A 26,268-nucleotide genomic window follows, 5' to 3' on the forward strand; every position below is an offset into this window, starting at 1 on the left:
GAAAGACTTTCAAAAGGCATTTGTGCCTTTGAAATTTTCTCCTGTGGAAGGTGGATACTGTAGTCTCAGTATCTAGATAGTGTTGCAGTAGGTGTTAGAAATGCTTAAAATAATCAGAAATCACCTTTTTATATGGTTTGTTTTGAGATCAAAATGAATATAAAGGATCCCTTTCATGCTGAAGCACAGATCAAATCAATGTGTGTATTGAGACACATTGGAAAGTTAAACTAAGAGAGAGTTCTTCACGAAACTCAGTTTTGTGTGATCTAATGGTTCTAGCAGTGACCAACCACGAATCCTTGGAAAAACTGAGTATTTCTTGGTATTTTACCAATTTGCTTCTAAATTCTAACCCACCCTAGCTACACTCTAGTCACAACAGCCATTTCTAGTGTACTGTACCTAATAGGAGACATATTGTGAAGTAGGAATCAATGTGTTTTCTGTATTAGCGTGCAAGCTGTTTTGCCACCACACCCTCTGTAATTGCTTATGGAATGTTTTACATGTGCTTGAAATATTTTGTCAGCCACACTTCAGAGGGTGACTGAGCGCAGATACAGACTTCATTACAGAGGATCAAGCCTTCCTTTCAAGTTACATAAGGATGGCTTAGGGCATTTTGAAAGACTCGTGAAAACACATATTCTTGATGCCCTGTAGTATTAAAACAATGTTAATATTTTTACTTTAAAATATCCCTTTTTACAGAATATACAAGAACTTCTTTAGAATCTGTGAACCAAATGATAGTTTATAAATTACTGGCCATGTTCTGGGGTGTTTGTTCTGGTTCAGAAGGACCCCTGGAAGAAACTGAAGGGTGAGACAGTTACGCATTGTGTTCCTCTTTGAAAAAGTACCTTACACACCTGACCAATGGGGATTAGACTTTAACCTTTACCTTTTTCCATGAGACTAAGGATTTTCCCAAACACAGTTTTGATTAGACCAGTTTAAATAAACTGGTTTGATTCAATCAATGCAAATCACTGTGCAGACAAGCATTTATTTTTGTTTAAGAATGACTTGCTTCAGTGTAGCTTATATATATTTTTATAAGGGCTTATTTACACACAGTCTGAAGCATCATAACTGCATCAGTTTGAATTTACATCTTTTTCAGTGCAAGTTTGTGGTGCAGACAGACATAACACTTGAACTGGTCCAAGAATGTCACTGATTGGGAACCATTTGTAATTGTCCCTGGACAGAGGTCTCCACATTTATGCTGCTAAGGGTACTAGGTAGAACCCTCACCTTTTAGAGATTTCATTGCTGCCATAAAAATCACCAGAGAGTGGTAGAGTACCCAGACCTGGGGTCAGTGCCTGGAGTTAGGGTGACCATATGTCCCAACTTGGTTGGGACAGTTTCAGATTGTATAGGCTTTCTTAGCATCCCAGCCACTTGAAAAAATTAAGCAGAAGTCCCAGATTGGTGGGAACCTGGGAGCCCCTGGATCGGGTGTGTGTGCACGCATGTGTATGTGTGCATGCTGCACTCTCCTGCCTGGTCCCACTCCTGGGAGTTGTGGCGTGGAGTGTGTTTGTTTGTGCGTGTGTGTGTGTGTGTGGCAGCAGGCAGGGCCAGAGCAGCTGTTGGGACATGCTGGAGAGCATGATGCCTTCATCACCAGACCTGGGGCTGGGGTGCAGGTCAGGCTGGAGACACTGGTCAGGCTCTGTCTGCCCCATGCTAATTCATAGTTCTAGCCCAGTCCCAGCTCCTGTAGCTGTTTCCTGGCTGTATGCCACCAGGCTGGGCCAGCCATATCACAGCCCCCACATGGAGAGTCCAGCCTGGCCCAGCTGCTCCCTGCCCTAACCGGGGAGGCGTGTGCAAGGTCAAGGCTGGCTGCATCCACCTAGCCAGCGGTGCATGGCTAGGATGCATCTGTTTGTGCCAGGACAGAGCAAAGCCATGAGTCGGGCAGAGTCCGCACAGCACCCCCAGCCTGGCTGGCACCTTGCCCCTAGCATAAAAGGCACCTTGCTTCTGACAGCTGCTCCAACCCTGTGTGCTACCATACGCACGTGTGTATGTATGGGTGTCCCAGAGTTCCCTAAAATATTGTAATTATGGTCAGTCTACCTAGAGCAGTGTTTCTCAGCCAGAGTGCCATAGCACGGTTGGGTGCCTTGAGATCCTTTCAAGGCTGCTGTGGGGTTCCACACAATTTATCACTGTTAGGTTTTTAAACATGGTTCACAAGATAAATCCAAAGATTTCAAATAGAAATTTATAGTTGTGGTCTTTCTGAGTCCTTTGCAATAGAAAACCTGTACTATTATTTTTCTGGAGAGTGAAAACTAAGAGCTGGCATTTTTCAAAGGGTGCCTCAAGCCTATCCAGGAGTGTCTTGAGCTTTAAAAGGTTGAGAAGCACTTCCCTATACAGGGAGGAAGACTCAGATTGCCTGGATGCCAAGAAAGAGAAAGACATCATTGCCAGCAGTTGAAATTTTCTGCTCCCCCTTCCCCAAACTGATTAGGTTTAATAAAGAACATTGGTAGGCTTTACTAAAATCTACACAGTTGACTGGGGGTGCACAAGTGGGTGGAATAGGGTGCAGGCTATCACAGGAAATGGAGCCCTGAAAGCTATTTTATCAATTTCACCTTCCAGCTGCTGGGTCCCAAGCTCAGTTGAGGCATGGAGATGACAGTGGAGGGGTTTCCAGGTACTAGAGAAGCTGTATGACTTCCTGCTTGTAGTACTCAAGGAGCTGGTTGTTCTGGGGGCTTCTCAGGAGCTCCATTTTTTGTTTGTGCTAGACGTGCACTGGAAAGCATTTTTTCCATTTCATTTTGCCGCAGGTATCTTGTGCTGTGTCCCAGGCTCATTAGGGACAGTGGGTGTGACTTGGGAGGCTGCCAACTCTGGGGATATCTGAATGACCCCTGCTTGTGGTGCCCAGGGAGCTACGTGCTCTGAGCCCTCAAGATCTCTGCTTTTTTGCTTGCACTGGAAATAATTTGCTCAAGTTCATTTCCCTGCATAGACCCTGTGCTGCAAGGTTCCAGGTTCATTGCATTGGGGGGCTGCCAGGTGCTGGGGGGGGGGGGGTGACTCCCCTGATTAGGATTCCTGGTGGGGGCCTGCTGAGGGAAAGGGGGGGCAGGCGTAGCCCCTTTGTGTGATGTCCAAGGAGCTGGGGGCTTTGTTGTCCAGTGTCTGTAGCAAGAGTGGTACAGTTTGGGATACCTGGAGGACTGACTAGAAACTCTTGTGTTCACACATAACATTGAGCTAGTTCACAAAGGACCAGCTCAAAATAGTACTTCATTTTCCTGTTGTGCTTTTAAACTGTTCCAGGAAGTTTCAACCATTCTTAAGTGGCATACACATCTAGACTCTTGGGGCACCTATATCTGAGCACTGAGGCTGCTCCAACACACTGGAATTCCAGTGCATTAGAGCAAACTCAGTGAATCAAGTTTGCTGGAGTGTGGCAGTTGCCACACTCTAGCAGTTTCCTGTGTCTTGTGTATCAGTATCCTCGTGCTTAAAAATGGCAGCAGGGGCGCTTGAACTAAAGCTTGTTCGATGAGCTTTACCCCCGCCACTGTTTTTAAGTGCAGAGACGCCAATACAAGGGGCACGGTGATGCTTTAATTAGAGCGGATCTCGGAGCCACTCTAATTAAAGCGCTGCCCCCGCCCCCCTCCCCACACACACTCCTGGAGCACATGTAAAAGTGCCATTGGGATTTAAAGTGTATTCAGAACAGTCTAAGCGTTATGTATGTTCACATCCTGTATGTAGACACATTGATTATATCTATACTATGTCTGGGGAAGTAATTCCAGGGTAGCTCCCCATGGTTGTTCTCAAGACCTTTGTCTTCAGCAACAAAGCCTGTCCCTGGAGCATCTTCACCACCTCATATTCAAGCATGGCACAAGAAAGGGTGAGTAGGCATGTCCCTTCCTGGACATGTCTCAGGGGCAGTGCAGACATGCTCCTGGGATACAAGCTACCTTTTTCAGTTTAAGGTTATTTAAAAAATAAACCAGAAATCCTAGCTGACTTCAACACGACAAAAACCCCTTGATTTAAACTGATATAAGGCTGTCTGTGTAGCCTTCTGTTTCAAATTGACTAAACCAAGTTTAAGCAGTGTAGCTGTGCTTATGGACTTCATGGGTGCATCCAGACGAGCGCACACGTGCCTCTTGCAGCATCGCAAAGCTTTTTGAGATGGTTCAAGAGGCACGTGCGGGAACAAAAAAAAAACCCCATTCCCCACGCATCAAAAAACTAGCCTGGGCAAAAAAAAGCAAGGCAGGGCACAGTCCAAGACCGTGCCTTGAGGCAACCAGAAGAGAACCAGAGCGTCTCTATGGCTGGCCCTTGCCCCAGTGCTGAAGCATGCTGCCTGTGCAGGGTAAGCAGTGTGCCAGCCACAGGGAGCTGGACCCGGGCTCCATGCCAGTAAGTAAGGGGTAGGGGGGCTGCAGGAGCTGGCGGGGGATGGGGCCAGGTGGGGCAGCAATCCAGGGGGCTGGGGGAGCAAGTGGGGGTGGGGCACGTGGGCCCTGTGTGGCAGGCACCCTGCAAGGGGCGGGGGACCCACCCCTCCTGAGCAGCCCTGCCCCCCACACAGTCCTCCCCCACAGTCCCCCCACAATATACCCACACCTACCCACACAGCCCCCAACATCCCTCCACAGCCACCCACATCTCTCTACCCTCCTCCTGCAAACCCTACATCCCCCCTTCACACACCCTGCACGCCCAGCTGCCAGACAGGATGAGACCTGCTGGCAGGAGCTGTGGCTGCAGGGGCAACTGTCCCCACATCCTGGTTAGTAAAGGGGTCAGGGGGAGCTCTAACTGCTCTATGGTAAGAAAACCAAAGCAAGCAGCAAAACATATAGATATTTAGAAATCATTTTATTATGATGATAGAGACACTGGTAGGCTTCCAAATTGCTTTAACACTGTAGATATATCAATAAAACATTGCCCAACTCATCGCTGTCTCTCTCTTTCTGTTTCTCTCTCTCTCTTGCTCTCTCTATATATAGTGGTCTTTTGTTTTAATTGTGGAGGAACATGGATTTCAGAGTATTTTACAGAGTAACTTTGGGATTTTATCAGAGATTTTTATCAGTGATTTTCATTTTTCAAATTCCTGCTAGGGAGGCAAGTGGCAGGACCCAGGCAGAGGAACCTGCTCAGAGCTGGCACCTTGGACCCAGCAGTAGGTAGCTGACCTCCTGGCCAGTTGGGGCCAGGAGGACATGCTTTGACAGTTCAGAGCAGGCCACCACACTGGGAACATCTTTCTGGCAATAGCTGCCCAGATGGCCGGGCAGGGGCACACATGGCAGTAGTGCCACACAAAGGCCAACTTTGCAGCCACAGCTCACTGGCAGCTGGCCCAGAGGGGCAGATGCTTCTACTGGCTGTGCAGTCCCCATCCAGGTCTGGCAGCCATGCAGACTTGGGGCCACATGCTGTCGCAAGTGGCAGCAGGTCACAGCCAGGCAGCAGCCCCCACTGCCAGACTGCTGCAGTGGGTAGAGGGTGCAGTGTACTCTCGGGGCTGCCTCAGCAATCCAGTTTAGCTCCCTCTGGCTGCAGATCCAGGAGGAGCCAGGCAGGGTTATTTTGCCCCAAGTGGTACAACTTGCACCACACCAAAGTGCATGTCCGGGCACGTTTGCTGAGGCAAAAGCCCCAGCTCAAATTTGCGCTGCTTCTATTCGAGCTGCTGCAAGCTCACGTGCTTGCATGTGGGAACATGCTCAATTAGTACAGCTTGTGATACTAGCTGTCTCTCTGGCAAGCTGTGAAACAAAAGGTGGGGCTGTGTCTTCCCCACAAACCACATGCTTTGTGCATCCATAAAAGGCCAGCCCCGATATTCTGTGTACATGCACCACACTGAAAATAATCATAATAACACTAAATGATAGTCAGATATAAATTCAGTAATCAGCATTACAGATCTTGTTTAGAGCTGTAAGTACCTTTGATGGTTAGGGACAGGGTGCACAAAAAATAAAACTATTTCTAGAATCTTTATGGTGTATTTGACCTGTAAACTACTTGTTTTTGCAAAGAGTTCATGGAGCTAAGAAAAGTCCCTTCAAAATTCCAGATATGTGAATGTTAAAATAGCAGATTAACGCTCCATCCTACACTCAGTACCAGAATTAGTCTTGCCCTCAGGGAAGAGAGAGATTTTTTTTAAATAAATAAAAAATATAAACAAAAGAAAATACAATTGATAATATGTAGTTTCAGTACTGCCACTAAATTATGCTAAAAACTGTATTTTAGAAAAAGATTTTTTTTTCTGATGAAGCTGTAATGAACCATGTATTTTCAGATCTCCCAGGCTTGACCTGTCACACTTATTATATGGACCTTTTTGTTATGCAGTGTAAAATAGTAATATATCAAGCCTATTAAAAAACATAGTTCAAAGGCATGCATTTATTTTAACTATTTCAGTAGGAGAAAAGCCATCCAGAGCAATAGCCAGGTATTTTTTTTCAAAATGTTGAAACATACCAAAGATACTACTATATCATTTCCTCTTAGATCATACTGTGTTTAGAGACAGCCTCTGTGGAAACTGTGGACATCTTTGATTTTAAAAGTATAATAGCTAACAGAACAAAGTATATCGGCTACAAAGAGAATATTTTATTGAATATAGCATTTAAGGTAGATCCATGTCAAGTGGTTTGATAAACAGTGATACTGGCCAGAGTGGATTGATTTAAATCAAGTTGACTTAAGCCTCTGATTTAAAATACGATTTAAATCAGCAAGCCAAAAGCCTGATTTAAATAATTGATTTTTATCAAATTCCCAATTGTATTTTTTTTTAAAAAGAGTTGATTCATTGATTGATATAACAGTTAAAATGTTGATTTACAGCTAAATACAGTTTTTACAGTAGATTTGGTTCATGTGTTTTCTAGGTATACAAACTAGATATATAGCTTAGCATATTTGGATTGCTAAAAATCCTACATTTCAGTGTGCTATATAATGGTGAAATTTATATTTTTTATTCACTACATGATTAAGTTTTTACTTACAGGTGTATCAAGCTGCATTAAGATGGCAACTTGAATATAATTAAACGCACAATTCCAGCACTTATCAGTGGAACAGGAATTTCTTGAAAATATTCCCAAATAGGGTCTTTTGTGCAGCTTGCAGCCGTGGTCGTTTTTTGCTCCAGTTACCAAGTGTTGAAATGAAGACTAATATGTGCTTCACAGAATGCTGTTCCTTTTCCTACACTGTTTTGAGCCCAGCATTGGTCCTTTCTAGGTGCGTTTACACAAGATGTTTTACTGCACAGTAGAGCTAATTATTGTGCAGTACGTGTCTACGTCTAATTGCTCTAATCACGAGTAAATTTGCTACCTGCAAATTCAAGTAGCACATTTACTCAAGATTACTTACTGCATAGTAGCGCACATGTAGATGCTTACCCAGAAGCAAATGTGTTCCCAGTCAGGCAGGCTGCAAGGGGTGGGAGATTGCTCCCTGTCCCCACAAGCTGCCTGCTGCCAGGGTAGGCTCCACCATCGGAGCCCAGGTGGGGACAATGTTCCCTGCCCTGGCAACAGGGGGTTCCCAGCCCCTGCTTCACAATTGTGGGGCCGGCACTGGGAGATCCTTATCTCCCAGGTCAAGCCCCATGGTCATGAGACCCAAGCTCCTTCTCTCCTAGAGCCAGCTCCACGGTCACAGAGCTGGCGCTGGGAGATTCTTCTTTCCCACAGCCAGCCCAGCAACCAGCCAAGAAGGATCTCCCAGCCTCAATCCCAAAATGGCAGGGCTCAGGCTGGGAGGTAAGGATCTCCTAGCCCTGGCCTCCCGACCCCAGGATTTAGGCTGGGAGAAAAGGATCTCCCATCCTAGGTTCCACAACCACAGGGCTTGGCCTGTCAGGGAAGAATCTCAGCACCAGCCCCATGACTGCAGAGCTGGTACTGGGAGATAAGAATCTCCTACCCAAAGCCCCATGATCATGGAGCGGGGTCTGGGAGCTCCCTGCTGCTGGGGCAGGGGGACATTGTCATCACCCTGGCTCCAGTGGCGGAGTCCTCCTTGGCAGCAAGCAGCTCCCAGGGCAGGAAGCAATGTCCCAGCCACCGCCAGGAGATAGCTGTCTCTTGGCCCCTGGGTGAGCACTCAGGGAGAGCCTAGAGCTGCCCCTGGCTGCTGCAGGGGCCCATTGCAGGGCCACAGGGAGTGGGAGCAGTCTGCTGCTAGGAGCAACAAATCTGTTCCTGCGCCCCTGCATGTGTAGACACGTGCCTGGGAGAGTTTACTCTTGAGTAGTTTACTCGAGAATAAACTGTTGTCAGATTATTTGCAGGTGTAGACACACCTTCTGTTACACACCCAGCTCCTTACTCTGCTCCCTCTCCTTCCTCTACACAAGAAAATAACAACAAACCAAGATTCTGACTTCCTGTGATGTAACCCACCACACTTTTTACCTCCTGCCAAAGAAACCCCCAAAACCCTCCCCCCTAACAATCCATGATTTCTGCTGTTTTAACCCCCTGGCTTTGTGTGCTGCAGTATTTTTAGTTTGGAGACATGGATAGAGCATTTGAGAAGTTAATGTTTATATCTCTACATATACAAAGGTACCAAGAAAGGCCATTTAACTGAAGTACCCAAAACCATTAAGGAGCAGGGGTAGTAGTTACTCAGCAGGTGGTTGTTTTTTCTATGAGCTAAAGAATAATCCATCATTATGGGTGCAGAATCATAAATACGTGTAATATGAGAGCTGAGCTCAGTGAGAATACAATAGGAGTTCAGTACCATCCAAGTGGAATGATTTGATAGTTCTGATCAAGGAGCACACATATTGGTGTCTGCTGTAGTCAGAAGCTAGGTTCCAACAACTGTGATGACTTTGCTGATCCTTTGCATCCAGTAGGATAGACCCTGCATCCCTTGTAGGGTCAAGTCCCTAATCTATGAAATATTGTGCCATATTTTTAAAGCTTGACCTCAAAAACTAGATGTTTTTGCCTTCATTCTTACATAGAAGAAAATCAGTCTTTAACTCCAGAGTTTTTAGTGGAGGTTCATTGACTCAACATACTATTTTATTTAAATCATTGTAATAGTTTATACTAAATTTATACCTTATCCTGTGTTGTATTAAATTCAATTTTGATCTTAATCTGGTTTGGTTTTTTTTTTTTTAAAGAAAACTTGATGATCATTTTAAGTTAAAGAAATCAAGTAGCATGGACAAAGAGGCACGAACCCATATGACTGGGAGGATCAAGACCACTGCTGCCAAGAGCAAGTGATGGGTGGTGGTGGTTGGCAACTCCCTCATCAGAGGCACAGAGGCATCCATCTGCTGGCCTCACCTGTTGGTTTGGGAGGTCTGCTGCCTGCCAGGCAGTGTCACAGAAAGGTTGCCGAGACTCATTTAGCCCTCTGACTAATATGGCATGCTGCAGCCACATAAGCACTAACAATATTACCAGGGGTGACCCTGAGCAGATCAAAAGTGATTACATGGCTATAAGTACAAGTGTGGATGGGAGCTCAGGTGGTGTCCTCATCAGTCCTTCCAGTCAAGAGTAAAGGCCCAGCTAGAAGCAGATGCAGACTGGAGATCAACATGTGGCTGTGGAGAAAGTGTTGTCACCAGGGTTTGGAGTTTTCCACCATGGGGTGGTATTCTAGGAAGATGGACTGCTGGGAAGAGATGGGGGGTCACCTAACAAAGACAGGGAAACATGTCTTCACATACAGACTTGTTAACCTAGTCAGGAGGGCTTTAAACTAGGTTCACTGGGGGATAGAGAAAAAAGCCCAGAGGTAATAAAGTGCCAGGGGACCTAGATAAACATTTAGTAAGGGGAAATTTTAGCAGCAGCCTTAGCAATTTTCTCAAGATAAAGATAGAACTATCAGTTAGACATGTGAAATGTTTATATACTAATGCAAGAAGCATGGGAAATAAACAGGAAGAATTGGTGGTCCTAGTACAATCCAAGAATTATGATGTAATTGGGATTACAGAGATGTGGCAGGATAATTCACAGAACTGGAATATGAAGGAGCTATGCATGCATTTTAAGATGCACTACAAAGTGAAAGGTAGGCCAGTTGAGAGCCTCTAGGTAAAGGTCAGAGAGGAGAGCAACAGGGTGTCATGGTGAGTACTTTCTACAGGTCACCACACCAGAAGGAATTGGTGAATAAGACATTTCTTAAACAACTGACAGAAGCTTCCAAATCACAGAACCTGATTCTCATGGGGGACTTTAATTATTAGTATACCTGCTGGGAGTATACCTGCTGGGAGAAAAACACAGCAGTGCACAAGCAGCCCAGCAAATTCTTGGAGTGTGTCAGGGATAACTTTTTTACATAAATAGTACAGAAGGCAACTAGGGTTGGAACTCTTCTTGACTTGCTGCTCACGAACAGGAAGGAACTGGTTGCAAATGTGAAGGTGGAAGGTAACTTGTGTGACAGTGGCCATGTCTACACGAGATGCTGACTGCTTAGTCGCCTTATACTCCTGCGCAATAGTTTTGCATGGTACCAATCATGATGTGCTGCTACTGCACAGTAGCATCACAAAAAAGACAATTGGCAGTACTGCGCAGTAACTCAAGTTACTGTGCAGTCATTTAGTACTTGTTTAGTAATGACTGAGCAATCAGCATCTCGTGTAGATGCGGCCAGTGTTTATAAAATAATAAAGTACAAGTTTCTAGGGGGAGGAACAAAGGAGAACAGTGAAATTAAGACACTGGACTTCAAAAAACTGGACTTTAGCAACCTCAGGGAACAGGTGGGCAGGATACCTTGGGAAGCAAGTCTGAGGGGAAAAGAAGTCCCAGTGTGTTAGCTGTACTTTAAGAAAGCCCTTCTAAGGGCACAGGAGTAAGCTATCCCGATGCAACAGAAGAACGGGAAGTACAAGAGGAGGCTAGGCAGCAATCCATTTGGATGGTGGGACAGCAGTGGATGTGATATACCTTGACTTTATCAAGGTTTTCGACACTGTGTCCCATGACATTCTCATTAACAAGGTAAGGAAACGCAGACAGACAAAAGTATTGTAAGATGGATACATAAGTGGTTGGATCATTGTGCTCAATAAGTAGTCATCAGTGTCTCCATGTTTAGTTGGGAGGGGGTATTGTTTTGTAACTTCATTAATGATTTGGATGATGGGATCAAGTGCATGCTAAGCAAATTTGCAGGCAGTATCAAGTTGGGTGTAATTGCAGATACTCTGGAGGGTAGGGCTAGGATCCACAAAGACACGGAAAAAATGGTCCACAGCCAACCTGGTGAGATTCAACAAGGACAAGTGCAAAGTCCTGTACTTGAGATGGAGTAATTATACACACAAGTACAGGCTGGAGAACGACTGTCTGAGCTGTAGTACTGTAGAGAAGGGCCTATGGGTTACAGTAGACCACAAGCTGACTGTGTGCTCTTGATGCAAAAAAAGCCAACTGTATGAACAATCTATTGAGCTACATTAACAACAGTATCAGTTGCAAATCAAGGAAAATGATTATTCTGCTCTATTCAGCACTGGTAAGGCTACACCTGGAGTATTGTGCCCAATTTTGGGCCACACACACTTCAAGTCCAGTACAGAGCCACAAAAATCATTAGAAGCCTGACTTGTATGAGGACAGGCTGAAGTAGCTAATGTTATTTAGTTTGGAGAAGAGAAGACTATCTGGGGATTTGATAGCAGTCTTCAAGTACCTGAAGGGTGATTATGGAGAGGATAAGCTTTTCTCTGTAGCCACAGGGGACAAGAACTACAAGCAATGGCCTCAAACTGCAGTGGAGGAAATTAGAGATTAGGAGGAACTTTCTGACTCTGAAGGTAGTCAAGCATTGGAACAGGCTACCAAAAGAATTTCCATCCCTGAAAATTTTCAGTACCAAATAAGATAGACACTTACTTGGCTGGGATGGTTTACTCAAAGTGGTTTCCAAATCCCCCAACTCTTTCCTAGATGATATATGTCACCTACATATTTATTAATAGCATTTGTTATTAATCCTTTAATTGTCCCTGCTCCCCCTCAGCACAGCTTATATAGAGATGCAGAAACAATTTAATTTTGGTATGTAGGGTACAGGATAGTATCAAGAACATCAGTGTGGGACAGTAGATGTTTTTAAAAGATACAATTCCAGGCTGAGACTTTATGCCAGTTTCCAGCTTGCAGAGTATTTTTACTGCTTAGTTACATAACCTTGTAGAAGTTAGAGGCTATAATGGAAAGACTGACATAAACTTAACAGCACTGTCACTAATGCTACCATGTAATATTCAAAAGTAATGTTCTGTTTCCAGTATCTGCATCAGGATTGCTCTTTTTACCCATACAGGGGGGAATAGAGTCTGTCAGCACCTGAAGGTTCCTGCAGGTCACAGATTACATTCCTAGCAAATCAGATTAAAATCTGCCCATATAAACATTTTTTCTGTGTAATGTCATGAGATAAAGTTTCTTTTATCTAAATTGCATTTCTTAAATGTGAGTGTGGGAGGTACATCACACTTCACTGTTCACATGTGGTATGCCCCAATTCTTACAGTGTACTCTTTATAATGGAAATTTCCATCACCTACGAGTGCTTCTGGATTTCCATTTGAAATTGTGAAGAAAGGAAGAGAGCTGTTTGTAAATAACATTGAATCTGCAAGATCCAGGGAAAACAATGTAGGAAAGGGAGACAGAACTGTATTCCCACCCTTTGACCATTCCACTTTGGGATGGATAGAGAAACTTCACCCTCTTTTCCTCTCTTCTTTTCCTTCTGTAGAAGGGCACAGAAAAGGAGAGAAGCTGCCTTCTTGCCAGCAGCTTCCTTTAAGAGCTGAATGTAAAGCCAAATAACTCACTGCCCTCCCTTCCAACTGCACTTGCTCCACCCAAAGGCAGGTAGGATGCCGTGTGTGTGTGTGTGTGTGTGTGTGTGTACAGTGCATCTAATGCATAGTGTAAGCAGCCTTCATTCCTGACCATCGGGATGCAATATAAATTTGTCAACTTCCAGTATTTACAGATTAAAATTTTGTGTGCTGTAAACTGCACGAGAGAGGGCTCACAATCTAACCTTTTTGACATCTGGAAGAAAGTGCTCCAGATGTTGAACAACAGCAGTAATCAAAAGTGTGGAGAGCATGAACTACTGGAGGGTTGTAGACAAGGCATGAAAGGTATCTGTCTACCAGCTTGATGTACTTCAAAGAGATTGTTCATAGGAGGAGTTCATGTTGTGCCCAGAAGTCTTTCAAACCTATAAGATTTGGCCTGTGGTTTTGTTTAAGGTTTGAGAGAGAGAAATTCTTAGCCTTTATGTCTAGTTCTAGATCCATATTTCAATCCTTCAAGATACTCTTTCCTTTTCACTAATACCTTCTAGTTGTTGTTTGCTGCTTAGTGCAGAATCACTCTGTTCATACCACCCTGGCAGCTGTATGACTTTTAATGTTCCACTTAAGATTCTTCCACCACAAAAGACATTAGTGCATGCACTCCCTGGAAGCGCCAGCTGTGAAACTGGAAGTGCACTTCTGGTTTCGCTGCTGGCTCAGCAATCGGCCGCTGGGGGACCCCTCCCCCCGGTCAGTGATCTGGTGCCCCTCCCCCAGACTCAGGAGGCACCAGTTGCTCATGCCAAAAAATGTTAAAATGTTTTATGAATACATGTTCAATGTTCTCAAAGTATCCTTGGTACCTGGATGATCCCATGGCTGGCAAAAAACGTTGTCCAAATTTCTAATGAAGAATAGCAGAGTTCACCAGTTATTTCTTGCAAATTTAAATTCTGTAGTTCACTCATAATATTTTCCATTAGATTTTATGGATCTCAGTACAGGTAGGGTCTTGCCTCTCGCATGTGTTTGGCTTATACGACAGTTTCAGTATTTCTTAGTACTACACATCCCTGTTCTCTGTACCACGACTGAAAAAAATCCAATTATAGAAGTAGTTTCCAATACGTAAAACAATGCTATTAAAATCTGATTCACTGCTGGATCTCTTTAGTTCATAAATACCATAGATCAAACTGTTTCTTCCTTTCCATGTGAACTAAATTCTCCTATGAATGCTAATCCTGTTTAGACATTAAAGTATTTCACTAATATATAAACAATCTGCATATTTTGGACACACAAAATCTATGTTCTGGATGGGAACACAACTGTGCCCAATTAACACCAAGGACTAAATGGCCAAAGTAGTCATTCTTTCCTTGTCATGAGTAGTACATGCCTAAATACTAGCTCAGGCCATCCTGGGTGGGAAATGGAACAAGACCAGAAACCAAACTCAGGTTTCTTAAGTGCAAAGTAAGGTAGTCAAATAGAAGAGAACATTTTAATAACCCTGCATTATTAATATTACCAGCAGGCCATCTGTACAACACATGCTTAGTGAAGGTGAATATGTAGGGGAGGATGTTTTTTGAACACTACTTAATTGTAAGCTGTCTCACTTGGCAAGGCAGTGTGCTTCACTTCTTAAGCTATGACAACCTGAGGTTTGCAAGTGGGCACATTTAACTTAACCATGCAAGCTGGTCATTCAGTAAAGGCACTGAGCTAAGGTTTAGGACAGCAAAATTCAAATCCTTGTTTTGTTCTAGACTTCTGGGACATTTATACACGTGCTCCAGGAGTGGTTGGGGGACCCTTTAATTAAAGCGGCTCTGATGGGGGATCCTAATTAACGCTCCCAGAGCGCCTTGTGTATCAGCATCCCTGCACTTAAAAATGGCAGTTGAGGCACTTTATCTCAAGTTTGCTCAACGAGCTTTAGATAAACTGCCCCTGCCGCCATTTTTAAGCTCGGAGATGCTGATACACACAAGACGCTGGAGGCTGCTGGAGCGCAGTAATTACCACTCTCTAGCAGACTCCGTTGATCAAGTCTGCTCCAACACTATGTAGTTATATGTTGGAGTAGCCTCACTGCTTGTGTATAGGCACCCTGGTGCTTAATTCTCTATCATTTGATCTCTGGATATCATAGTTCTCATCTTTAAATTCAGATAATACTTCTTTTATCTCATCATCTGTGATCTTTTTAAGATTTTTCCCCTGTATCTGCAAACAGTGGGTACCAGCAAGAAAAGAAGACTGTTAGCAGACAAACTTACTTCTGACAAGACCTGTTCCTGGAGCATTTGTTCTTCTTAATAGTTTTCAGTTGATTCAGGCAGAGGAAGCTAACCATAGTATTGTAGTGCTTAGGGTTGGAAGGGACCTAAACAGATCAACAGGTCTGCCCCCCTGCCCTGAGAAGGAACGGGTGCCAACGTCATATCACCCCAGCCAAATATCTGACCAGCCTCCTCTTGAAAGACCCCCAAGGTAGGAGAGAGTACCACCTCACTTGGAAGCCCATTCCAGAGCCTGGCAACCCTAACTGTAAAGTAATGTTTCCTGGTGTCCAGCCTGAATCTTCTCTCTAACAATTTGTGGCCGTTATTTCTAGTAACCCTGGGAGGTACCCGTGGGAACAAAGCCTCCCCCAATTCCTGCTGGTCCCCCCTGGTGAGTTTGTAAAATATATAATGAAATGGAATATAAAAATGAATCTATATCAGCAGTATGTTTTTAAACGAGAAGTGATAAAAAAGATTAAGACAAAATTTATGAATGAACTAAGGTGGAAGAGTCAATCTTGCAATTTTGCATGTGTGAGTCCTTGATGAGAAACAAGACAATGATTGGGATTTGGAAAAAAACACTGAGAGAGAGACCAAAGGGAGTCCCAGAATCAACTGTTGACCCAACATTTACAATTTACCAAGCAAAGGAAGTAACCCAGTTTTGACTGGAGCTTACAGATAATGGACAGCGCTCTGACACTTGGATAATATATAGAATCCAAAAATACAGAACAGAGACCTGAGACCAATGGGCATATAGAGCTCACAATTGGAGTCCATCTAAAATGGTACACTTTGCTGTGCACTATGACAAACAAGAGAAGTCAAGCTAATGTATAGCATTTGGAAAAGATGCAAGAACTGCAGTGGTTTACATCATTTTGCAAACATTTGCTCAGCATGAGCAAAGAGGACAGCCATAGCTCAGAAGAAATCTTCATGGGTGCTATGGATGATTTTGCAGAAGAAAATAAATGGACTATCATCTCAGAATCAAATGTACCATTTATTTAAATTGGATATATGTGCATAAATCAATGCATCAACAAAAGCTGAGATTAGCACCAGAAGAAAAGCCCAACAGATAGTCACTAAATATGTAAAACCCAGGACTTACAATGGTGAGTTTATCCCCACTCAGGGAGTAAGTGAGGACAGATAAAAAGAAAATGATAAAAGATACAATCTTATAATGGTACCAGTATTTGCTTAGAAACACGTCAAACTTTTCTTACCATGAGGGGGTTCAGTCACTGGAAGGATAGAAAACCAAAAACAGTTGAGTAAGACTTTGAGGGAGGCTTTCAGGGAATAGGAGAAACTTAGAGTTATATGGACAGTTTCTCTTTCCCATAAAGTAGATGTTAAAAAAGGAGCTGGGCATAGGTTTATTATTCTGGAACTTAGAAAGATAAAGAACCAATAGAATTGAGACACTTACTGGTCATTGTAAGGAACAAAATGAGAGGACAATTCACTTCTGTATAAATGCAAAAGAATTAATAAAATGTGTAAAATAGGGGCATTTTCTATCCAAAGGGAGTAGTTTTTGGAGATGTGTAATACCAAATATTTATCTGTACTCAGCAGGCTTCTGGCAAGTGCTCTTAGAAAAACAGTGCACATTCAATACCCTCTTTAGGAGATTCTCTTTCCTCAACACATTTTGTTGTGTTACCATTAGGCAGGAGCTCACATAATTTTTTTTCAGTCTCAGGTTGGACTAAGGCACCTATATTCTGCTGAAGTCTTGGTGGGTCTGGCTTTGAGTGATCAGTGAACCAAAAAATACTATAAAACCTCTACTGTATAATGTCTAGTATTATATAGGTGGATGTACATTCCTGTAGATGTACATTCATTTGGATTATTTGGAAACTGACTACATAACATTTCCTTCTAAATTGCTTCTCTCTTTTTGTGATGCTTTTTAATGCTAAGAAAGGGAAAAAATGGAGTGCAGTTTTTTTATTTAAAAATATCAATTGAACCTCAAGACAGTCCAAAAAATGCTTGGCAAAGGATAATACTGCTCTTTGAGAGCAGTAATGCTCTCATTCTACTTTTGACCTCATTCCCCTAGTACTACCTTTTGATTGCTATTATTGCACATAAGTTCAATGCATATAAACCAATTTCAAAATGGCTGAAACTGGTTTAAGATAAATCTGGTTGAACATGAACGGTGCATGCCCCCCATGTCTGGGGTGGGGGCACGGCAGCGGCAGGAGCATGTTGGCGGTAAGCAGGGGAGCTCCCGCAGACACCACCAGCACAGGTGGTGGGGTGGGGGCTGGCAAGCACTGACCAGGGTTCGGCGACCACCCACAGATGCCACTGGCTGTGTTGGCAGTGGCCAGTGGGGATAATGGACCACCCACAGACGCTGCTGGCAGCATCAGCAGCAGGGTGGCAAGCGACGCCTTTTCATAGGGGGTGCACTGCCATGCTCAGGGGGTGCACATGCACCCACATCGCTCCTGTGGTGGAATGTATGAGACTTAACTGATTTGGGTCAAACTGGTTTATGCAGTGCCTGTCCCAGACTCCTTCCTGGTTCAAATTTCATAGTTTCATAGATGTTAGGGTCAGAAGGGACCTATTGGATCTTTGAGTCCAACCCACTGCCCTGGGCAGGAATGGGTGCTGGGGTCAGATGAGCACTTTATTGTTATTTACCTCCTTAGCATATGCACAGAGAATGAAGGGTTAAGTACCAAGGATGGCTATGTGCAGAAGGAGACCAGATGGACCATCAACAGTCTTGAATAGCTTTGTTGGGTATCTCGCCTTTGTTGATAGTAAACACTCAGGAAGCGTTGATATCTATACATGACCATGGGCAAAAAGGCTAGGGGTAAAGTAGCCTGTCAGCTCCTGGCCAGAGGAGTCTGTGGACTGAGACAACTGGAGGAGTTCTGAGAAGCTGGAAAGACTGGAAAAGAAAAAATTGAGTGTCTTTGGGGGATTCTCAGGGCTGTGCAGGCTAGAATGAGGCCAAACGTAGGCTGCCTTCAAGGGGCTTTCAGAGGCTGGACAAGATCACAGCAGTCCCAAGCAAGCAGCCACTGAAGTGCACTCTGTGACACCTTGCATTAACTGCGCTGCTTCAGCCAAGGAACCTTGTCTGCCTGCTTCTTTGTATGCTTGCAAAACAGTGTCATGCTGGCAGTATTTAATGTATATGTTAATTCTTTTATAGAAAGGTATTTTCATCTCAAAACTGTATCAGCATCTGTGATATAGCAAGCCCTGTGTGTCTGCACTTTCATTTCACAAGAAAAGGATGAAGCTGTTTGAACTAAGGAGCTTTAGCAGTAAATCAGAATTCAAAAGCTTGGCTTCCCTCGTGCAGAATACTACTGTAATTGGATTTTCCCCCCTCACAGATACTAGCTAGTTAAAGGCCACAGTAGCATGTTTTAAGGGATGTGTAACAGAACACAAATACACAGAGTGAGATTTAATGAAAAGTAGAAATTTATCTCTAAAAATGAGCTATAAGTGGAAATTATGCAGCAAGCAAAGCAACAGATATGCTTTGTGGCACTGATGTGGAAGTCTGATAATGTTACTTCCTTCAGATTATGATAGGATCTTTGGTTGGAAAGGCTTTTGTTCTTGATTTAAAATAGATTTCTTTGGTAAAGATATTGACTTTGTTGGCAGGTATTCCTAGGAGGAAGGAAATACAATCCATAAACTTTCATTTGCTGTAAAAGTTAATGTATCCACACAGCACTGAAACCATACTCTGCTGAGTTCAGCAGCCACAGTTTTCATTTGATTAGCTTGGCCCTCATTATGAAGTGTCTTTAGGATTTCCTCAGAGACATTCATCAAAGATATTAAGATTTTTTTTTTTAAAGAGCTTTGAATGAAAACTCATGGTAGATAAACCAAAGCCTGCTGAGGGGCAACATTCTTGTATACTATGATAAAAAGGAAGATCTCTCCTTTCCAAGCCCAAGTATTGTTTGCCCTTCAATTTGCACATAGCATTGCATAGTTTTGAAATAGTTTTACTTCACAGTTAGGGCTGCCAGTCTCTGGAATGGACTCCCAAGGGAGGTGGTACTCTTTCCTACCTTGGGGGTCTTCAAGAGGAGGCTGGACAGATATTTGGCTGGGGTGATATGATCCCGCCACCTGATTCTGCCTGGGGCAGGGGATTGGACCTGATGATCTGTTTAGGTCCCTTCCGACCCTAAGTGCTATGATACTATGACATTCCAGCTCTGTCTCGATTCCATATGCAAATACAGTATAAAGTATCTTCTTGAAATATCTTAAGTGACTGCTGTATGTTGCGTGGAGTATAATTAACTCCATTTTAGCCCAATATATATATTATTTTTAGGTTGAAAGGTCTGGATGGACATTCAAAAGGTTGGGGGCACAGATTATTATATTTAGTCACAGAGCTTTCCCAGACTCTTTTAAGTCATAATATGCCACAGCTTGACTTGGAGGAATTGCACTTAAAACCATGCCTCATTTCAGTTGAAACCACTAATGAAACTAGTTGCCAGCTAGTGCTAGTTGCCAAGATTAATGTTTTTTGTGATATGAACCCTTGAACGCTGGAAGCAGAGCAACTTCAGAACCACAGTAGGCATGTATTAAGTGGGAGAAAGATAAGCAACAATAAGAGAAAAATTGATTATGCTTCTAGATGCTCATCATGACTCCTCCCTTCCTCTTCAACTGTGATGCTGTGGCAACAGACCTCAGTTTTCAAGGTATGAAGACTGTAAGAAGAGTGCTCATTGCTGTAACCTCCCTCATATGTGACTGAGACTATGTTAAATGGAGTTAGTTGCAAAGAATACATGGCCAAAGAGGTTCTGCAGTGTTCAAGCCTGGAATCATAGAATTTGTCAGCTCCCTTTGATTTCAGTGCTTGTGGGGGGTGTTTCTTTTCTTTTTTTTAAGTCAAAATGTTAAGTGAATTTAGCGAAGGTACACAGGTGCATTAAGATAAGCACATGCTCAACTGTATTGTTGGATTGAAGCCAAAACATGTCGAATGGGACAGCCTATTCCATTGTACTTTTGCAGCAGCCAGGTGGCATTTTCTAATGTTTCAATGCGTTTTCTAGAGCTCCGCATTACATTAGCATGCCGTAAGAGAAAATGATTCAGCAAAGATGAGAGATACAGTCAGAACCACCATTTTGTCTCAGAGGATGCATCCAGAGGAGCACAGACATGCAATATGCAGTGCCACAGACCTGTCTGCAACACCGCACATGCAGGCATTCCCTGCACTGCTAATTTGGAGATCCTGGGGTCAAAAAACAGCACATAAAAAAAAGTGCAGTGGTTCATGTGGCAGTAGTGCACACTGCCCAAAACTGAAACCTAACTGGCCACACTCAGGCTGCCAGCCAGGCTCCTTGCTGCAGGATTGCCACGGCTGCAGCTCCCGAAGGCCCCCAGGACCCCAGGTAAGGCTGCTGGGGCCAGCACAGTTGTTGGCCCCAGCCTTCCCTACCCCACCCAGGTCAACATACTGTGTACCAGAGTGCATGTGGCACAGGCGTTTCCTGGAGACAAGTAACAGTGACACACATCATGCCACTGCTGTTTGTCCCCAAGGAAACACAGGTTCCCACTCATGGATAGGCCCCCAGACAGTATATCTACACTTCAGTCTGCTAGGCCTAGTAACCAATCTAGCTTGTTTATATCTAGCTCAGCTGTCTCTATGATGTGCTGCAGCCTTCAGTGTAAATATACCCCACATGTGGGAGGCTGGCATGCATAAACAGAAAAATTGGACACCAAACTCAGTGAGACACAATAATTATGGACCAAACTATGGCATTTGTGCAATCACTTTTCATCTAGAACTACACTTTGAAAATTCAAAAGCCCACATATTTTAACATCAACTATTCTTAGCTATGTCAAATTAGTTCTTGTGTCTTGGGTTCTTTGCTGATTGTTCTACACAGGGGTACACAATCTGACAGTCTCCTGCCCTGCACTAAATTACCCATTTTTCACATCACTTATTTGTTTGGCTTGTTTGGAAGCTTAATTCTGTATTCTGATGTGACAGACTCCAGCATAAACTGAGCAATCTGACAGATTTCATTGGCTGCATCCCCACATTCAGGGGTCTGCGCTTACTGTGGCACAAAAAGTAGCGGCACCAATTTGTGCCGCTACTATTTGCCACTGTGCACACCCCGCAGTGCAGGGAAAAATGCCCCACTTTGGACAAAGGTGTTGTGGTTTCTGGGAATCAATAATAAAAAAAACTCTGTGCACTGGTCACTGATTCTAAATGAGTTCTACACTGGCAAAGACAAGAAAAAAGTCATCTTGATAGTTTGGTGAATACTGTTAAACTAATCCCCTTTCAGCATCAGAAATGGGCACCTCTATTGTCTTGCCCTCTCAATTTTAGTCTAGGGTACGTCTCAGACCTCATAAGAAGGAAGTGTCTTGATTTCCATTTAATGAAGTTAAATAATTGCTCTGTGGAACATCCTTCTCTCTTAGGCACTACAGGCTAGTAATGATTGGTAAATGTGTGGTGTATTTAGTTAGCAGAAGCTGCAATTTCAGACTAATTAGCCAAAGAACGAAGTAAAGTTTTAAGTGTTAATCAAGGGAAGGAAAAGTATTCTCTCTATCTGGATTAATTTACTTTAGTTAGCACAAAGCAATTAAGAAGTTTGGCTTATATTTCAGACAGCTCATATTAGTTGAACCTAATTGGCAACTGATTGATTTATGTTGTCCTAGATTTGCAGTAGTTTTGCTTAAAGTATCTGAAAACTACTAATGATACTTTGAATATTTTCAGCCTTTCCACACAAATTTGGTCTTCCATGTTCATACCAAATTCCATTTGCTCCAGAGTTGACTACCTTCTTTTGTTATTGTATGCCTTTGGAGACTTGTGTTCTTTAACTTAAGGGAAGAAATAATAGAATTATAGAATCATAGAAAGTTAGGGTTGGAAGAGACCTCTGGAGATCACTTAGTCCAACCCCCTGCTCAAAGCAGGAACATCCCCAACTATATCATTCCAGCCAGGGCTTTGTCGAGATGGGTGTTAAAAACCTCCAAGAATGGATCTTTATGCAAAACGTTTTTCAAAAGCACCTCAGGAATTTTGGAGCCTATGTTGCACTATTTTTCAGTGGAAATTATTGTTCTTAATTGTTTAAATGTCTTTGAAATGCTGCCTTAAATGTGTTATGAATATTGTGTAAAAAGATAGCATCTATATGTATACATTAAATTGTTAGTCCTTGTACTAAATAATTACCACGTTTATTATTCTAGGACTCTGAGTTTGACCCACTGAAGTTCACCAGTGTCATTGAATGTGAGAAGCCAAACAATGACTTAACTAGGTTTCGAGGTTACATGTGAGTATTTTATATATCCTACGCTGTACAGTCCCTCTTCTTTATGTCACAGGATTGAACTAAATGCCTGGATTTTCAATTCATCAAGAGTGGCCATTAAAATTATTCTATTTAGTATGTTATGTCTATTTTTTATCCGGATATTCCTCCCTGTTTGGGGGCAGGCATTCACAACTTTTTTGGAGAACTCTTCATTCAGACAGTTAAGAGCCACCCACTTTCATCCCTTCAGATGAATTGAGTTGTCAGCATTAATCAGCTTGTACCAGTGAAATATGCATGAAGCAGTTCAGTAATGGATAAAAGATACATTTTTTGCCTCCACACATCAAAAAAACCCATCTGGAAATAGGAGGAAATAGAGAACTGTTCCAAAAAATAAAACACAACAAAAAATCAGTGACATATTATTTTGTTATTGTCTTTTTTTTCTTTTAAAATGAATGTCCCTGGAGAAAATTAGATGTAGAAATCAGTATTTCTCCATACATGTCAATGTCTTTTTTCCTGTCTTTCAAACAGAGGGATAACATTGGCCAAGGTTTAGGGATGCTAAGCTAGGAAATATTCTCTTAATACAACTTTTAATTCTGTAGTCTTTAACCACATACAAAATGATAGATCACAGTAACTAAATCTTTAAGAACAGTTAAACAGAAAATAATTCTGCTTAGAGGGTGGTGATTTATTACTCTCTAACTTATTAGAAGCGATGAGCACTGTTAATAAGATAAATGAATTGTGCAAAAATTGAAAATTGGATTTTTAAATTATATTATTTTCCCATCTTAAAAACTGTTAATTCATCATGGGTGTTTCAAAATCCATTCATCTACATTAAATTCAGAAAGTATCAGTTCAGGACCGGCAGGCATACATATATTATTTGCAAATATTATAAATAAGTTGGGAGAGGCAAGGATTTCTTAGGGTGACATCTTTTATTGGACCAACTATAGTGCATAGTTGATCTGTAGTTAAATATTCATAACATATTTAACTACATGTAGTTGGGATATAGTTTGACAAGCTTTCAAGTTCAAGACATTTTTCATCCAGAAGAAGAGCCCACTTTGTAGTCTGGCATTTCATTTGGTTGTAAGTAGTGGATTTCTATATCATCCACATTGCAGTAGTGTAAAAGTGATGTTGTAGCCATGATGGTCCAGAAATTGTGAAAGGCAGTGGGGGGCAGACAGCAGCACTGGCCCTGGCCCTAACCCTGGGTTAGAGCCAGAACTGAAGCTGCAGCAACTGCCAGCTCCCCCAGTGCCTTCATCAAATCCAAGATGAGGAGTGTTAAATGGGTTGTTTAAATTTTAAAGCAAAAGAATGATAGAACCTTTATGAAGGACCCATCCTAAGCAGGAACTACATGCTTGTTTTTATAAATAACTCAGGCAGCAGAAATTAACTTTATTTTTTGAAGATCCTGACATGAAAAAAAAGCCTAATGTATCAAGGAAAGGACCTTCCTTTCTTTTTCTTAGGCTCCTTTAATGACTGAAGAACTCATGGATGCTTTTCATGTCACATTTTATTAAAACAAATAGTAAATGCAGCAGGGCACTGGGCTGCACCTGCTCTCTTAAGGGAGCAAGAGCTGGAAACAGCATGCAGGTGGCAAAGGGGAGTTACTTAGGGACTTACCTGACAAGCAGCAGACCGGGCTGGAGCTATGTAAGCCCTGGGCCTGAGCCGGTCAGGCAATCTAGCCTTTGGAGCCATGAAGTGAGGAGCTCCTAGCAGTAGGGCAGTAGAGCTCCTGAATTCTGAAAGAAAGCAACTCTGCAATGCAGGTAACAAGGGAAGGTACCTGGGGCAGAAAGGGACTTGTTTATATGGGTAGGTGGCCCTGGTTTAAGTTAAGCTCAGAGAAGGCTTGAGTGCCTGCCCAAGGGTGCAGGTGCTGTTCTTAAGTTGTACCAGCAGTTTTGCCTCGGACCCTGCTGCAGGCATGCTCAGGGCCTACTTAGAGAACTAGTAGCCGAAGAGGGGGCTGAGAGTGGGGCCTAGCAGTGAGTGCAGGAGCCCAGAGGTGGGGATCAGAAGATCTACAACCCAGAACAGAGCTGAGAGAGACTGGGACTAAAGAAGAACCAAAGCCAGAGAGTAATGAAGACTCGGACTATGGGGTCCACCAGCCCAGGGAGGGGCTGAGAGTCAGGTTAGAGGGTACACGATTCTGGGAGGCGCTGCAAGCAGGACCAGAGGGTCGACAGGACCAGAGTAGTGAGAAGTGAACTAGAGTGTCCATGAGCCCAGAGACAGTGGCTAACTGGGAACGGCATCTGAGAACCTGGGGAATGGCTACATGTGGGACTAAGGGGTCCAAGAGCCCCAAGAAGGGACAGTGTGTGAAACCCAAGAGTCTGAGAGTACAGAGAGGGGATGAGCATGAGCCCAGGAAGTCCAAGAGCCCAGGGAAAGGCTGAGTGTGGGACCAGGGCCTGAGAGCACAGAAAGGACTGGGAGGTGACCACAGGATCCTGGGGCTCAGAGAGAGGCTATGCAGGGTGACCAAAGGGTCTGAAAGTCTAGAGGGAGGGCTGAGAGTGTTCAGAAACCCCAGGGAGGTCTGAGTAGAACGAATACCAGTGACATCATTAAACAGTAACATCTGCAAGGCTTGGGGTGTGAGGTAGGAACAGAATGGAGCCATAAAATTAGCCCCTAAGGCTACAGGTGCCTGTAAGGAGTATGTTGTTTTTTATCAGCAGCCAAAGCCATATAGTCGAATCGTGCTACTTCCCAGGTAATAGTAGTGTCTCTTGTGTATTTAAAACAGAGGCTTTCAGTGGGCTTTCAAAAGAGCTGCATGTCGAGTTATATGAAAGTGCTGATGTTTTGCTGTCAAAGTTTGCTTAACATTTTCAGCATCTAAAAAAAGTATGCCCTAGAAATGGTTATTTTTCAGTGTGAAGTATAAAAATGATATAAAACAAGGCCTTTGGTTCCAGATTCTGTGCTTGCAAGCTTTTTAGCAGGGTTAGATTAGCAGCTTTTTTCATTTGTACACAGTAGACATGTATTCAGTGGGAGAAAATGGGAAAAGTATGAGAACTATTGATTATGCTCCTAGATGTTCGTGCCAACTCTTCCTTTCCTCTTCAAGTTCTTTTCTTCCCACAACCTGACCCAAGTCAATGCTCATCTGCATGTAACAGGTAGCATGTTGGGAGCTAAAATGTCTCTCCCGTGCAACTCTCCTCAACAGCAAGTGAGAAATTCCAATAAACTCTATGTGGTCTATTCTGCCGGTAAACAGTAGGACCGAGAGATAAACATAGCAGAATATGGGCTTAGCACTCAGGACACAAAGTTCATCATCATTTAGAAAGATGCACCCCTTGCAAAACGATCAAAAATTCAGGCAGACTTTAACAACAAAAATGCCTAGTTCTTCTATAGCGTCAGTTTCAAAGCACTTTATCAGGGAGTTCAGCATCATCCACCTTTACGAATAAGGAAACAGAGTTACAGAGAAGAGAAATGATTTGCCAGGTCCACTCCATAGGCCAGTGCGGGACCCTGGGAATATACAGAGCCCAAGTTTCTTGTGTCCGCCATTTTGTCCACTAGGCCATACTGTCTACTCTATTGTTAAACAGTAACAGTTCCATGCAGAGCCATGTATTCATCAATAGCAAGCAACCTGACTTGCTCCCCATCAGAACTGCAGATG

At 43.2% G+C, this 26,268-nt stretch overlaps 1 protein-coding gene across 2 annotated transcripts in view; it reads left to right on the forward strand.

The window, feature by feature from the left end:
• The window catches only part of ATP10A (ATPase phospholipid transporting 10A (putative)), a 170,909-nt gene that overhangs the window by 73,231 nt on the left and 71,410 nt on the right, over positions 1-26,268 (forward strand). For both annotated transcript variants that reach the window (XM_025195615.1, XM_006017071.3), the window contains exon 3: positions 22,498-22,583. In XM_025195615.1, the coding sequence (XP_025051400.1) occupies positions 22,498-22,583 (86 nt within the window). The remainder of the gene's footprint in view (positions 1-22,497; positions 22,584-26,268) is intronic.

Source organism: Alligator sinensis, unplaced genomic scaffold (assembly GCF_000455745.1).
Source record: "Alligator sinensis unplaced genomic scaffold, ASM45574v1 scaffold144_2, whole genome shotgun sequence".
In the NCBI taxonomy this organism is placed as follows: Eukaryota; Metazoa; Chordata; order Crocodylia; family Alligatoridae; genus Alligator; species Alligator sinensis.